At 36.2% G+C, this 13,511-nt stretch overlaps 2 protein-coding genes across 2 annotated transcripts; one reads left to right on the top strand and one right to left on the bottom strand.

Annotated features, from left to right (window-relative positions):
- Positions 1–5,398: 5,398 nt before the first annotated feature.
- Positions 5,399–10,431, top strand: LOC137735695 (probable L-gulonolactone oxidase 6). The gene is made up of 4 exons (XM_068475141.1): positions 5,399–6,123; positions 8,693–8,948; positions 9,367–9,468; positions 9,564–10,431. The coding sequence occupies exons 1-4, from the start codon at positions 5,428–5,430 to the stop codon at positions 10,286–10,288; spliced, it is 1,779 nt and encodes a 592-aa protein (XP_068331242.1). The 5' UTR covers positions 5,399–5,427; the 3' UTR covers positions 10,289–10,431.
- Positions 10,432–10,522: 91 nt separating this feature from the next.
- On the bottom strand, positions 10,523–11,626 carry LOC137734367 (uncharacterized). Its single transcript, XM_068473644.1, has 3 exons — positions 11,552–11,626; positions 10,863–11,488; positions 10,523–10,610 (listed from the first exon to the last, which is right to left on the bottom strand). Exons 1-3 carry the CDS (start codon positions 11,624–11,626, stop codon positions 10,523–10,525), a joined length of 789 nt encoding a protein of 262 aa, XP_068329745.1.
- Positions 11,627–13,511: the final 1,885 nt, after the last annotated feature.

Below are 13,511 nucleotides of genomic sequence, written 5' to 3'. Positions count from 1 at the left end.
GGCACCCAACTTGGGTTGATCATATCCCTGATGATGTCCTGTAGACATTTCATTTGACTTTGCATTTCTCACACATTTTTCCTTAGACTATGAATTTTATCCATACTTGGGTTTTTACCATAGCCATAGGGTTTTTTATGTGACTTAGTTATGCAAGTTCCCACCTTTTTTTAGACTAGTGTGTTCCCAGAATCAATGTCAATGAGTCGACTTCCTCAACTCTACATGATGGCAAATCTACTTGAGTATTTACACACTCAAGGGGGAGTGTTATAAACTTCTTATTTAATTGTAATTGCGTAAATCCTAAATTAGATTTGATTCTAGTTATTCTTCCCTATTAGGACATATATTCCTTGGAGGAGAAGGATTTCTTCCCTCCCTTATTACTATAAATAAAGGCACTACGTAGGGGAAATAACACATCTTCTACACAACCCTATTAACGCATATCTCTCTCTATTCTCTCTTTGTGCCGCAGGCCCTCTCTCTCCTTATCAAATAAAATAGACCACAACATCCACAACTCCTAAAATACATTAATAAAAAAATGGCCAAATAAAAAAAAACTTTCAACTAATTAAGAGTGATGATAGACCCATCCCATTGTCTTATTTTCCCAACCTGGTTATAATCTCACTCACCATAAAAGTTTTAAAAAATTGAAATTTTATTTCCCCACCCAATATAATTCTTAAAATAACCTTCATCACACTTCCATTGTCCGGTTTCCACCACCAGTCCTCCTTGGACTTCTTTTACCAGCATAATGCGTTAATTGGTAACAAAATTTTGGGTGTGACTCAAGAGGACAAAGTAGATGATTGGATGGAACATAATCTTATAAAGCAAAATTTCTTAAAATCTTTCTAAATCCAGATTCCCAAAATTTTTGAATATTTCCAAAAACACTCAACAATGAGTTGTCTAGAAAATTGGATGGAACCTAATCTAATAAAACAAACCCAAAATTTGCAATCACAATGATTATAATCCAATCAAAATCTAATTAGCAAATTCAAGCTGATTTGAATTGATTTTGGGGAAAAGAGAGAACTAATGTACTAAAAAGATAAACAAAGGACGAAGAGAAAGACATGGCAGTCGATGGAGAAGCCATGGCGGTCAATATAGAGACAGAGAAGAGATGAAAACCGAAGAGAGAGAAGGATGGGGGAAAGAGAAACGGGGTAGGGGTTTAAAAGTCTTTCTATAAAAGACTAAACATGTTATTAATATTTTTTTAAGAGGTGGTGGGAAAATAGGATATATAATATGGTGGCTTTAGTAGCACTCCTAATTAAAATGACAAATTTGGAAATCAATATGTAAAATTTTAATTTCAAAAATTCAATTATTATTTTTTATTTAAAAAATAAGAAAATATTGATGTGGCCAAATGTACTAAAGCGCCTTGATCAAAATTCTAAAAAACATGAATGTTTAATAAAAGAAATTCAAATTTTGAGCATATAAATCTAATTAACTCTAAAATAAATATACTAAAGTCTGAATAGCTTTCCACAATGATTAATTATCTGAATGAGGATCCTCTCCGGATCTTCTAGTCGTGTTCATTTATTGTACATCATGCAGTTAGAAATCATTTTAAAATTTATTTTTAAAATTAAACACAAACAATACCTAACGAAAACTGACTGTCGACGAACGAACACGATTAAAGAATCTCCTTAATTCTCACAAAGATGATCCGGAGATGATCCTCATTCTAATAATCCAACCCAGACTTTGCCTTGCCACGGCCCACCAATCAGTCCGCCAATTCTATGATCAACCCCCTCCAATGCATCGTCGTCTTTTTCTTTTCTTCTCCCTTTCTTTTCCGTAACCGAAACGGTTAAAATGTCGACAGTAGAAGAGAAATCAAAGGGAAGAAATTTCTTACCAGCCACTTTGTACGATTAAACGCGTTTATTGATTTCTCCATTTAACAATGCCTCCTCTGTGTTGTCTTCTTCAGTTATATGCACAGTTAGCACTAAAATTGCATTTCCAAACCGCTGTAGTCCCAATGCAAAACATATGTATTGGCATAGTTACTTAGACTCTTACTCCATTAGAATTACTTTACATACCCGAAAATGTTTGTTTTTCACTTCTTTGTTATCTAACTCTAATATTAAATGTCTATAAATAAAAGCAATATAATTTAGTACATTTAAGTATTTAATATGCAAAATCTAAAATAATATATGAAAATATGACCACGCCATCTACAACCTCGACGCCAATCAGAAGGCAACATTATCACCCCGTAGAGTCAATTCCAATAGAACACCCTCATGCTGTCTTCCCGCGATAATCACCACCCAAACTGCCACTTAGAACTGCCAACCTCAAACAACCCATTACCCCGCACCAATCTTATTTTTCAAAGGTTTTTGCATTTGGATATTTGAGAATGAAATCAGAGTCCAGATTGGGTGTTGTTATGGAAAGATTTTCTCAAATACTGGATATTCAAGCAGTATTTCATGTCATTATACAAGTGTAAAAAATGATATATTTTATCGTATCTTTCAACTTAGTTTATAACACGTGGAATACCTGCTTGCATGCCGAACATAGAGAAAAAATTTCTCATTGTTTTAGGTTTGAGATTCTTTACAAATCCATAATTTCAACTTTGGTGTTTACGACAAGAGTATTTCGTATTACTATATTCATTCGAAGTCCATAATTTCTACTATGCGAGACTTTTGTCCTTCATAGTTTATCAATGCAGAGGTTTTTGTGCTTTGCAGTTCTTCCATAAGAGCTTTTTGGATTGACTCTTTTTTGAGTCTCAACCCTATTTTCTAGTTTAAATCTTGCAGGTTACATTTAGAATGATTCGTGTTTACGAAAACTTATTGAAGTTTTTCCTACATTGATTGGGCTCAGAGATTAGCAAAATATTGTGGTGTTTACGTTTGTTAATGTCGGAGGCCGGTGATCGGAGCCATTAAGGTTGTAGCAATGAGCATTGAGAAGAAGCGGTTGGAAGCAGTTATGTGGAGCTTATGACTTAGGGTTTAGCTTTCGGGTTTGAGGAAGTCCCAAACCCGAGAGCTTAACCTTGAGACTTTGAGTCAATACAATTAACCAGATGTAAAATATGTTTTCGTTGAAAATGAGAAAACAAAAAGAAGTGAAAATGAAACCAATAATCATACTAAACTCAAATATTATTATATGTGATTAGTAATTAGGGTAATGCTAGTACTTAGTATTACGATCTAGTAGTATTCCTCTTCACTTATAAATGAGAGATCTTAGGTTCAATTCTCGCCAAAGGCGAATTTGAACCACATTATTGCTAGCATATTGTAAGGCTTAACTCACTCTCCTATCCCTTTAGTGCAATCAATATCATTTGTCAAAAAAAAAAAAAAAAAAAAAAATTAAAAAATCTAAGTTGACCTATTATAGAATATCAAAAATGGCATTAGTATATATGTAATTTTTATTTAGTTTGAGTGCATTGGTGTACTTAAAAAGTTCATTTACGTCTTGTTAGTTGACCTATAAAATAATCAAAGTTCCTTTATCCTAAATGTAATGGGATAATTGATGATCTAGAACCTATTTTCTCCACAAGGAATTGAGTTTTTCTCTCATTGATATGCATGGAAGACCCAAAAGGGATGTAACTGCAATTTTTACTGTAACTTGTTAAAAAGTTGACATCATCCCACCATTATTAGAAACAGTGAGGACCGTGTACCTCATCACTCTGGCCAACAGAAATTCCACAAAGAAGAACAACAGAAATTCCACAAAGAAGAACAACCACTACGTACTGTTGTTACTCTACAGAAGCAATTAGTTTTGAAGGATCTTTATATGGTTTGGTTTCTACCGGTTTGGTCTTATTGGTTCGCGTGCACTCCTTTAGGTTTGTGCTATCCAGACATTTCTTTTTACTTTTCACTTATTCTCTGTTATTTTTTTTTCATATGATTTTTTTCAATTCATTCTATTTGATGACCAAAAATTAAAAACAGTATATGAAAAGTTAAAAGAAATGTGTAAATAGCATCGTCCCATATAAATTATAATGCAGTAGTATCCAAATTGAACGCCACCTATCCGTCTGTGTAGTTCCTTCATTTGGAGGGTACATGCACCACTTGCAAAGCAACAAACACGCAGTAGTATCCAAATTGAACGCCACCTATCCGTCTGTGTAGTTCCTTCATTTGGAGGGTACATGAACCACTTGCAAAGCAACAAACACACTGTGCTTTCAAGCTAAAGAAAATAATTCAGCTGTCTCAATGACCACACCTGTCTCCATGTCACGATGCCGAACGGACAATATGGAAGGGTAATGCTAAAAAAATTAAATTTGTGGATAAAATTTACAAATTAAATAATTTGTCATCAATAGGAATGAGCACATTTGTCAACCCCTAAGTAATAACTCAATCATCAACTTCTATATCATTTATTTTACAAATTTTGTCTACAAATTTAGTCTCCCTAATATTACCCCAATATCAAATAGTGAAAATAAAGATAAGAGTATGATCTTTGCTTTGTAGTTATAGGAATTTGATCCTCTACGAGGCAAATCCTTGGGATCCTCTTGACCCAATAACACGGACCGTTGGATTTTGATCCAACAGCTACAAACATGGGGGCCCCTCTAAAGTTATAATAATTGTAACCGTTTGATCAAAATCTAACGGCCCGCGTTAGTGGGTCAAGAGGATCCCAAGACTTTGTCTCAGAGAGGATCCAATTCCGTAGTTATAATATCTTGTTGATCAACTTACCAACTAGTATCCAATAAAATAAAATAAAAAATCGATCACCAAATTCTGTCTGTGCTCTGCCACAAAAACTTATTATTCTACCTAACTACTTAAATACTTAGTCACTGTATAAATTAGGTTATAACTTGTAAGTATGATAAACCAATAATATTAATATTATTGGTTTATTTAATATTATTGGTTTATCATACTTACAAGTTATAACCTAATTTATACAGTGACTAAGTATTTAAGTAGTTAGATTTCGCACTAAGTATGTTTATATATATATATATATATATATATATATAGCAGGCTATAAGGGTACATATAAATATTTGCTTCAAGACCTAGAAATTTGAAGAACAGCATCAATCATGTCATTGTTATTCACAAAATAAAAAATCGATCACCAAATTCTGTCTGTGCTCTGCCACAAAAACTTATTATTCTACCGAACTACTTAAATACTGAGTCACTATATAAATTAGGTTATAACTTGTAAGTATGATAAACCAATGATATTAAGCTTATAACTTATACAAGTTTATAAGTCAAATATATATATATATATATATATATATATATATATATATTGATTGCAGGCTATAATTGTACAGATAAATATATGCTTCAAGACCAAGAAATTTGAAGAACAGCATCAATCATGTCATTGTTATTCACAAAATCAGTTAAGTTGGGGCTCCTTCTCCGACTAATTTGTCTATTCATCTCGTCATTCTCGGTGTGCATTTCAACCCCTCCAGAGGACCACATAAATTGTTCATCATCAAGCAACACAAACTGCACCATCACAAACTCCTATGGCATCTTCCCCGATCGATCAATGTGTAGAGCAGGTACCGTAGCATATCCTTCAAACGAGGAAGAACTAATTTCGGTAGTGGCCAATGCAACAAAAAACAAGACCAAAATGAAGGTGGCAACTCGTTACTCTCATAGTATTCCAAAGCTGGTTTGTCCAAGTGAGGAAGATGGGTTGATCATAAGCACCAAGCACCTCAGTCGTGTGGTGGAGATTGATGCTGAAGCAAAGACCATGACATTGGAGGGTGGTGTGACTCTGAAGCAGCTCATCAGTGAGGCTGCAAAGGCAGGGCTGGCCTTGCCTTATACACCATATTGGTGGGGTTTAACCATTGGAGGTTTATTAGGGACTGGGGCACATGGCAGCACATTGTGGAGCAAGGGAAGCTCGGTTCATGCTTACGTGGTGGGTCTTACAATTGTGAGTCCGGGAGGGCCTAAAGATGGTTATGTCAAGGTTCGAAGGCTCAACGATGGTGATAAAGATCTTAATGCAGCTAAAGTTTCACTTGGAGTCTTAGGAGTAATTTCCCAGGTATTTTTTTTAATTACTGTCTTTGGCATTCCTAAAGAAGTTCGTAGAAATATTATGTGCACAAATTGCATACATATTCTGAAAAATCCGATTCACAATTATGAAGAAGCACCAAAACCCATATACTGGACCACCATGGAAGCTCAACTCCATATTTGATGGGAGCACGCCCTAGGCCGTTAGGCTTGGCTGGTACACCTACTGAACTTACATTTTATGAATCATATTTTTTGGCCATGGCAATGTGTACATGACACGCCAACTAATGAATACATTTCTTTAGATGTTGGTGCATCACGTACCCCATAAGAAAGTACTTTAATGTAGTATAAATTGATAACCAATAAAAGGAGTTTCAAATTGTATCATCATTATGATGCATCGCAACAAAGAGAAGGTATCAAACGATAACCTTACAGAACAAGAAAATTGGAATCCGTCAGAGAGTATGATAAAACTTTGAAGTTTATTGATTGAAAAGTAGGAAAATTTATGGGAGATCACATTTTTGGATTCCATTAGTGTACCATCGAATGTAACACATGATGTATACATGTTATGTCAATTATTGAGTTTATCTCATTGAAAGTTGATCATATGTCTCATTTGCCACATCACCTTGTACAAAATGTGGTGTCACTAACATTTCTCTTGAAAGTAGTATGAAAAATAACAAACCCTAACACTTTAAAGGTGGCTTATATAATTCTATACTTTAAAAATGTGGTCTTCCTAGAATTTATCTTGAAAGTTTGAAATGTAACAAATCCTAACACTTTAAAGGTGGTTTATATAGTCCTAAACTTGACTAGAGTCTAGGACTAGGAGTAAAATAATAACAGAACTCAACAAATGACGTCCTAAAGTTAGGATGCTAATAAACCCCCATAAACTATAGAATTCGGCTAAAAAAAAACCCACCAGTCACGGCAAAGCAATGAGTTGAATTGCGTCGCTGTTTGCTTCGAAATGGTAGGTCATCAGCCCAAATCGGATATTAGAGACAAAATCTGCATAATTTCTTCTTGTTGCCGAATAGCATCTTTCAGCGCGATCTTCAAATCATTCCGTCATTTGGTTTACGTTGCATTATTTGAACAAAAACTTATACCATAAGAACAGCTTGTTTTACTGCCCTGTGATAATTTTTATCATTTATTTACTGGGATTAATCCAATGTGAGATAGAGCGGAAATGTATCATTAGGATTAGGATAGGTTATATATATATTTGATCCCTTGCAAGAAACATTTTATTTAATAATTTACTGTCGAGTGAAATTACTTGCAAATACAGTACCAGCCATGATAGTAGCGATTATGACCATGACCACCGGATAAAAAACAAGAAAAGAAAAGGTCAGTTTATATTTTGGAGATTTTAACGAAACACTTCTGGTACTGTTTATTTTTAACGAAAAATTATATTTTTACCTTTTCTTGGTACTATTCACTACACCTTTATTTTTCCTTTTTCATTAAAACTACAGTTTTTTTAAACTTTTCATTAATTTTCCTTTATATTTTTGGTCTGCCGATTTAATCGATTGTCACTTAAGTTTCTAATAATTTAAGTTGCAATCGTAACGTTGTTATGTTTCATCTAGTTTGCAGCCAAATACAAAAAACCTCAACTCAGCGGAAAGGACTTGGTGGAAATCAGGCCAAACTTTTTACAAAAAAATAAATAAATAAATAAATAAAAAGAAATAAGGCCAACTATATATAGGGGACGAAAATGATAGTGTGTTGCCCCCAGTCAACACTCCATCAAAATACTGGATGGAGTTCATTTTCATCTTTAATTGCAAACTAAACCGAACTCCAATGGTACGCATTATAGGATTTGGATTCCATCCGGATTCAAATGGTGGGGATCCTTACATCCTAACCGTTAATTGTATATCGTGTAGTCAGAAATTATTTTAAATTTTATTATTTAAAATTAGATATAAATAGTAACTAACAAAAATTAATCGCACAATGTACGATGAACGACTGTAATATGAGGATCCTTAGGATCCCCACAGAGGGATCCGTAGAAGATCCTCATCCCACATTATAAACTATAAGGTCTTGATGGAATGTCTCTTTCTGTCAATTAATTAGGAGGAAAACTTAAGCCCTACGTGGATGGACTTTTTCCATGGAGTCTTCTAGGAAAACACACTTTTCCACTAAACTATTTTCAGCATTTATGGGATCATACAAGTGTGAACTTGACACACTTCAAAACTTAAACAAATAAATACATATAATATGCTACTAGATCTTTAAGAATGAGTGCTCAGAATATCAAAAAGATACTAGCTAGATGTCAAAAGTACACAGTTTTTCATTTTAGAGTGTATTTGGACTTTATACAAAAGGAAAGGGTTAAGTACAGACAACCTCTAAGCTACAGAATTACTTTCACATTGGTACCCAAACTGCTAAGGGAACACAATATGTAATTTAACTAAACAAAAAATCTCAAGGGATGAAAATATGCTGGTGGTTAGTACGAAACCTCTCAATAAACCATAAGCAACATGAAGAGACTACAAATTTGACCTCTCTCTTTTTGGTAGGTTACTCTAAATTTGCAACCCATGTTTAAGCGAGCGATCACATACTTGAGCAAGAGCGACTCAGATTTGGGAGACCAAGTGGTTAGGTTTGGCAAGGAACATGAGTTTGCAGACATCATATGGTACCCTAGCCAGCACAAGGCTGTCTATCGGATGGATGATCGTGTCTCTACAAATACCTCTGGCAATGGCCTATATGACTTCATTCCTTTTCGAGCCACACCTTCACTTGCTCTTGCAGTTATCAGAGCCACAGGTTTGTTTATTTTATATATATTACAAGATTTTACAAAATGAACCATATATAAATGTGTGTGGGTGATGTAAAATCTTGAAATGTAATGTTGCGTTACTCATATAATATTACAACACTCATTTTTTATTTTCACTAGACTCCTACATAACAAAAAATTGTGAATTAGTTTGTCAGAGGCTTTGAGATATCTTGTTTGACACTTTGACACCTAATGTTAGAGTTTGAATCAAGACTGCACATTTATAAGTGATTTCAAATAATTTAATTTATCTGTCCGAAGTGTGAAAGCATAATATATCAAGTTATAGACACCCTTACTTATTTTATATATAGTGCACATTTCGCATATGTCCATTATTTTTATAAAAAAATGCAATTTTTTTATTTATCCATGTGTCTTTGTGTGTTGTTATGGTAGAGGAGAACCAAGAATCCCAGAGTGATGCTGATGGGAAATGCACTAGTGCAAAGTTGGTTACATCTACTCTCATTACAAATGCTTATGGTTTGACAAACAATGGTATGCATTATTTCTGGTAATTCCTGCTTAATCATTCTGAACTCCATTTCTAAAGCAAAAAAAGGGTACTTCCAAATAATATTAATTTCAAACAGGTCTGTTTTTTACTGGCTATCCTGTTATTGGATATCAGCATCGGCTTCAATCATCCGGGACTTGCCTACATAGTCTTGAGGATTCAAGGATCACAGCATGCCCATGGGACCCCAAAATCAAGGGTGAGTTTTTTCATCAAACAACATTCAGCATTAACTTGTCTCTGGCTAAGAACTTCATTCAAGATGTGCAAAAGCTAGTTGAGATTGAACCGAAAGCGCTATGTGGAGTAGAAATCTACAACGGGATCCTAATGCGCTATGTTACTACCTCAAGCGCTTACCTTGGCAAGCAAGAAGATGCAGTCGACTTTGATATCACATATTACCGTAGTAAAGACCCAATGACACCTAGACTTTATGAAGGAATACTTGAAGAAATAGAGCAACTTGCTCTTGTTAAGTATAAAGCATTGCCTCATTGGGGAAAAAATCGGAACATAGCGTTTGATGGAGTGATGAACAAGTACAAGGGTTCTGAAGAGTTCTTGAGGGTCAAAGATGTTTATGATCCAATGGGGCTCTTCTCTAGTGAATGGACAGACCAAGTTCTTGGACTTAAGGATGGGGTGACAATAGTACAGGAAGGGTGTGCACTAGAAGGGTTGTGCATCTGCTCAAAAGACATTCATTGTGCCCCAAGCAAAGGCTATTTCTGTAGGCCTGGTAAAGTTTTCAACGATGCAAGGATTTGTACCCTTGTGACTACGAACAAAGCTAGTTAACTAGTTAATGTCACGTTGTCAATAATGTAATTTGATTGGGAGGTTTTTTTTCTTGCAGTACTAGTTGTTTGCAAAATTGCCTTCTGTTGGTTGTTGTAGTAACTGAATAAATTTAAAAACTTACGAATAAAGGTAGCAATAAGCTTGGAAGCATATGCATATATATACAACAGTCTTCCTAGATGTTATTTTCTGCTTTCTCTAAACAGTCAAGAAGCACTACCAGAAAATTGCTCATAAGCTTTCCAACAAGACCTCAACAGTCTGTTCCAATTGTGCCCAAAATTCCACTCCATGAAGCAAAATGATCATATGATTGACACTGTATAAGAAGAAAAAAAAAAAAAAGAGACAGAAAATGAGGATCCATACCACCTTTATTGGAATTTTTTTTTAAAGAACTACGATATTCATTAATTCAGAAAAGATAATGTACATTCTCGGAGGAAAGTGTACTTACATGGGTCTCGATAAAACCTTGCTGAGATTTTCGACCCGGTCAAACGGAAAAGAGCGTCTCGCACATCAACTTAGAGTTAACTATCCTCTAGAACAAATGTGAAAAGAAAATTACATAGAGGCATCCTCAAAGAGAACATCAGCTATGAAATTCGGTGTTTCCTCAAAGCACATCACCTCCTGCTGACATCCAATGACTGCCCTTGCAAGTCGATGAGCTACATTATTCGCTTCGCGACGAATCAAATTGAAGTTCTTCTGGGAGATGTCTTTTATAAAAGTTTTGATGTCATTAATAAGGGACCCAAGGAAAGAGGTATCGTCCCCGTGATTCTTCATGGTTGCCAGTGTCAGACTGGAATCACCTTCGAAGATTATTCGGCAGCGATCCACAAAATGGTCCTGGATAAATAGTACTGCCCTTCGTGCGGCCACAAGCTCGGCATGTAGTGGCGATGAGACTGCGTCCCATCCTCCTGATAAAGCCCCCAGAAATTCCCCATTGCTGTTGCAGCACACCACTCCAACTCCACCACGTCTCGATGCTTCATGCCATGCTCCATCGAAGTTACTCTTGACCCAACCCTCACTAGGTTTACTCCATTTCAGTGGCGTCCTGACCGTGGCAGCCTTGCGGGGCTGATGCCAGCTACGGTATGCAGCCAGCCATTCCTCAGCACTAAAAATTATCTCTCTAGGTGGCTTTTGTTTACCGTTCCATAAGAGGTCATTTCTGGCCTTCTAAATCGCCCATAAAATCATAAGTACTAAATCAAAGGATTGAACAGAGACTTGATGTGCTACCTCAGCAACCCATGCCATTAGACTCATATTATGGCTGCCATCAACTCGTAATCCCAAGCTTGAAAACCACACCATTGCCGCCGTAGCTCAGTCACGAAGCACATGCTCAACCGTTTCGATCGTACCATGACAAAATAAGCACGCTTCTTCAACAGGAATTCTCCTTCTTGATAGCTTGGTGCGAGTAGGTAAGGAGTCCAAACACCCTCTCCAAGCAAAAATTTTCACCTTTCCAGGTACACAAGCATTCCAATGTTTCTTCCATAATTTTTCCTCCACACCACTCGAGCCTGAGCCTCCAGGAGCTGCCCCTTCGAGATCCAATTCATGACGCGCCAAATTTACCGTAACGTTCAAAGTGCCAAATTTCCCAATCCGGAGTATCGCGTACACTACGCGGGATAGACAATATCACGTCTACCTCTTCAGGACTGAACAATTGCTCCAACAATTCTTTATTCCAAGTAGAAGTATCGTTAAGAAAAACTTATTAACCGTAGCCCCGCAATTCCACGGAACTGACAGGTGGACTTAAAAAGCTATCCCTTGGGAGCCAATTGTCCTTCCTTATTTTGATAGTGCCCCCATTACCCACCTGCCACCTTAATCTTTTCATGAGCACCTTGCGAGAAGCAGCTATGCTTCTCCAACAATACGAGGCATTAGCCGTGACCTTCGCCTGCATGAAATCGGTATTTGGGAAGTATCTCGCCTTGAACAACCTAGAAACGAGTGACTAAGGATTCTGGACGAAACGCCAAGCTTGCTTGGATAGTAAAGCAAGATTAAACGAGTATTAAGTCTCGGAAGCCTAAACCTCCTTCCGTATTAGGCTTGCATAAAGTTCTCCAATTTATCCAATGTATCTTCTTTTTACTTGGCTCTCCACTCCACCAAAACTTGGTAATCATCCTATTAAGCTCTTCACAAAACGTCTTTGGTAATAGGAAGCATTGCATAGTGTACATTGGTAACGATTGTACCACGGTTTTGACTAGCACCTCCCTCCCTGCACTCTTAACAGTCCTCCCCGCCACCCTTGTAATTTCTTCCAGAGGCGGTCTTTTACATGAGCAAAAGTCCTCCCCGCCACCTTTATTGCAATTGTTTAACTAAAGATTTGTGACTTTTGTATTAATAACATTTCATTAATAGTTCATTTAAACATAATCCAATTTCTCTTTCTGTTTTTGGTAATTCAGAAACCAATATTTCATTTAAACAGAATCCAATTCCTTAAATAGGAGTGTTTTCCCTTAAATAGAGTTATCTAATTAGGAAAGTGATATTCAATAATATTGACAAAAATACATAGATACTGTTAGAAGTGGCTTGGTTTTGCCCCGAAAATTCAGTTAAATCAACCAATTAAGCGATGTGATTTAGCTCGACTTTGAATAAAGTTGAGATTCACCATAAAATCAATTGGTAATATGGAGAGTAGTCCAACCTCTTATAAGCCCTTGCAAGGTTTTTTCTTTTCACCAATGTGGGACTCTTTTACCTTCATATCTTCACACGCCCCCTTATATGTGGCGAATTTTCAAGCTAAGCATGTGTATAACACGAATTAGGTGACGTGGAGCATGTGTGGTCATTGGGTTTCCGACGTGGGCCAACTTACTCTAATATCATGAAGAAAATTGAGGTTCCACCATAAAACCAATTGGCAATATGAGAAATAACTCAACTACTTATAAACACATGCACGGTCCCTCCTCTCATCAAAGTGGGATTCATTCTCAACACGCCCCCCTCACGTATGGCAAATTTTCAAGCCTAACAAATGGACAACACGAATTGGGTGACGTGGTGCACGTGTGGCCCTTGGGCTTTACACATGGGACAACATGCTCTAATATCATGAAGAAAATTGAGGTTCCACCATAAAACTAATTGACAATATGAGGAGTAGCCCAACCTCTTATAACTCCTTGCAAAATTTCTTCTTTCACCAATA

This window comes from Pyrus communis, chromosome 5 (genome assembly GCF_963583255.1).
Source record: "Pyrus communis chromosome 5, drPyrComm1.1, whole genome shotgun sequence".
NCBI classification, from domain to species: Eukaryota; Viridiplantae; Streptophyta; class Magnoliopsida; order Rosales; family Rosaceae; genus Pyrus; species Pyrus communis.
Note: the sequence above shows the minus strand (reverse complement) of the source record. Positions and strands in the feature narration are given on the sequence as shown.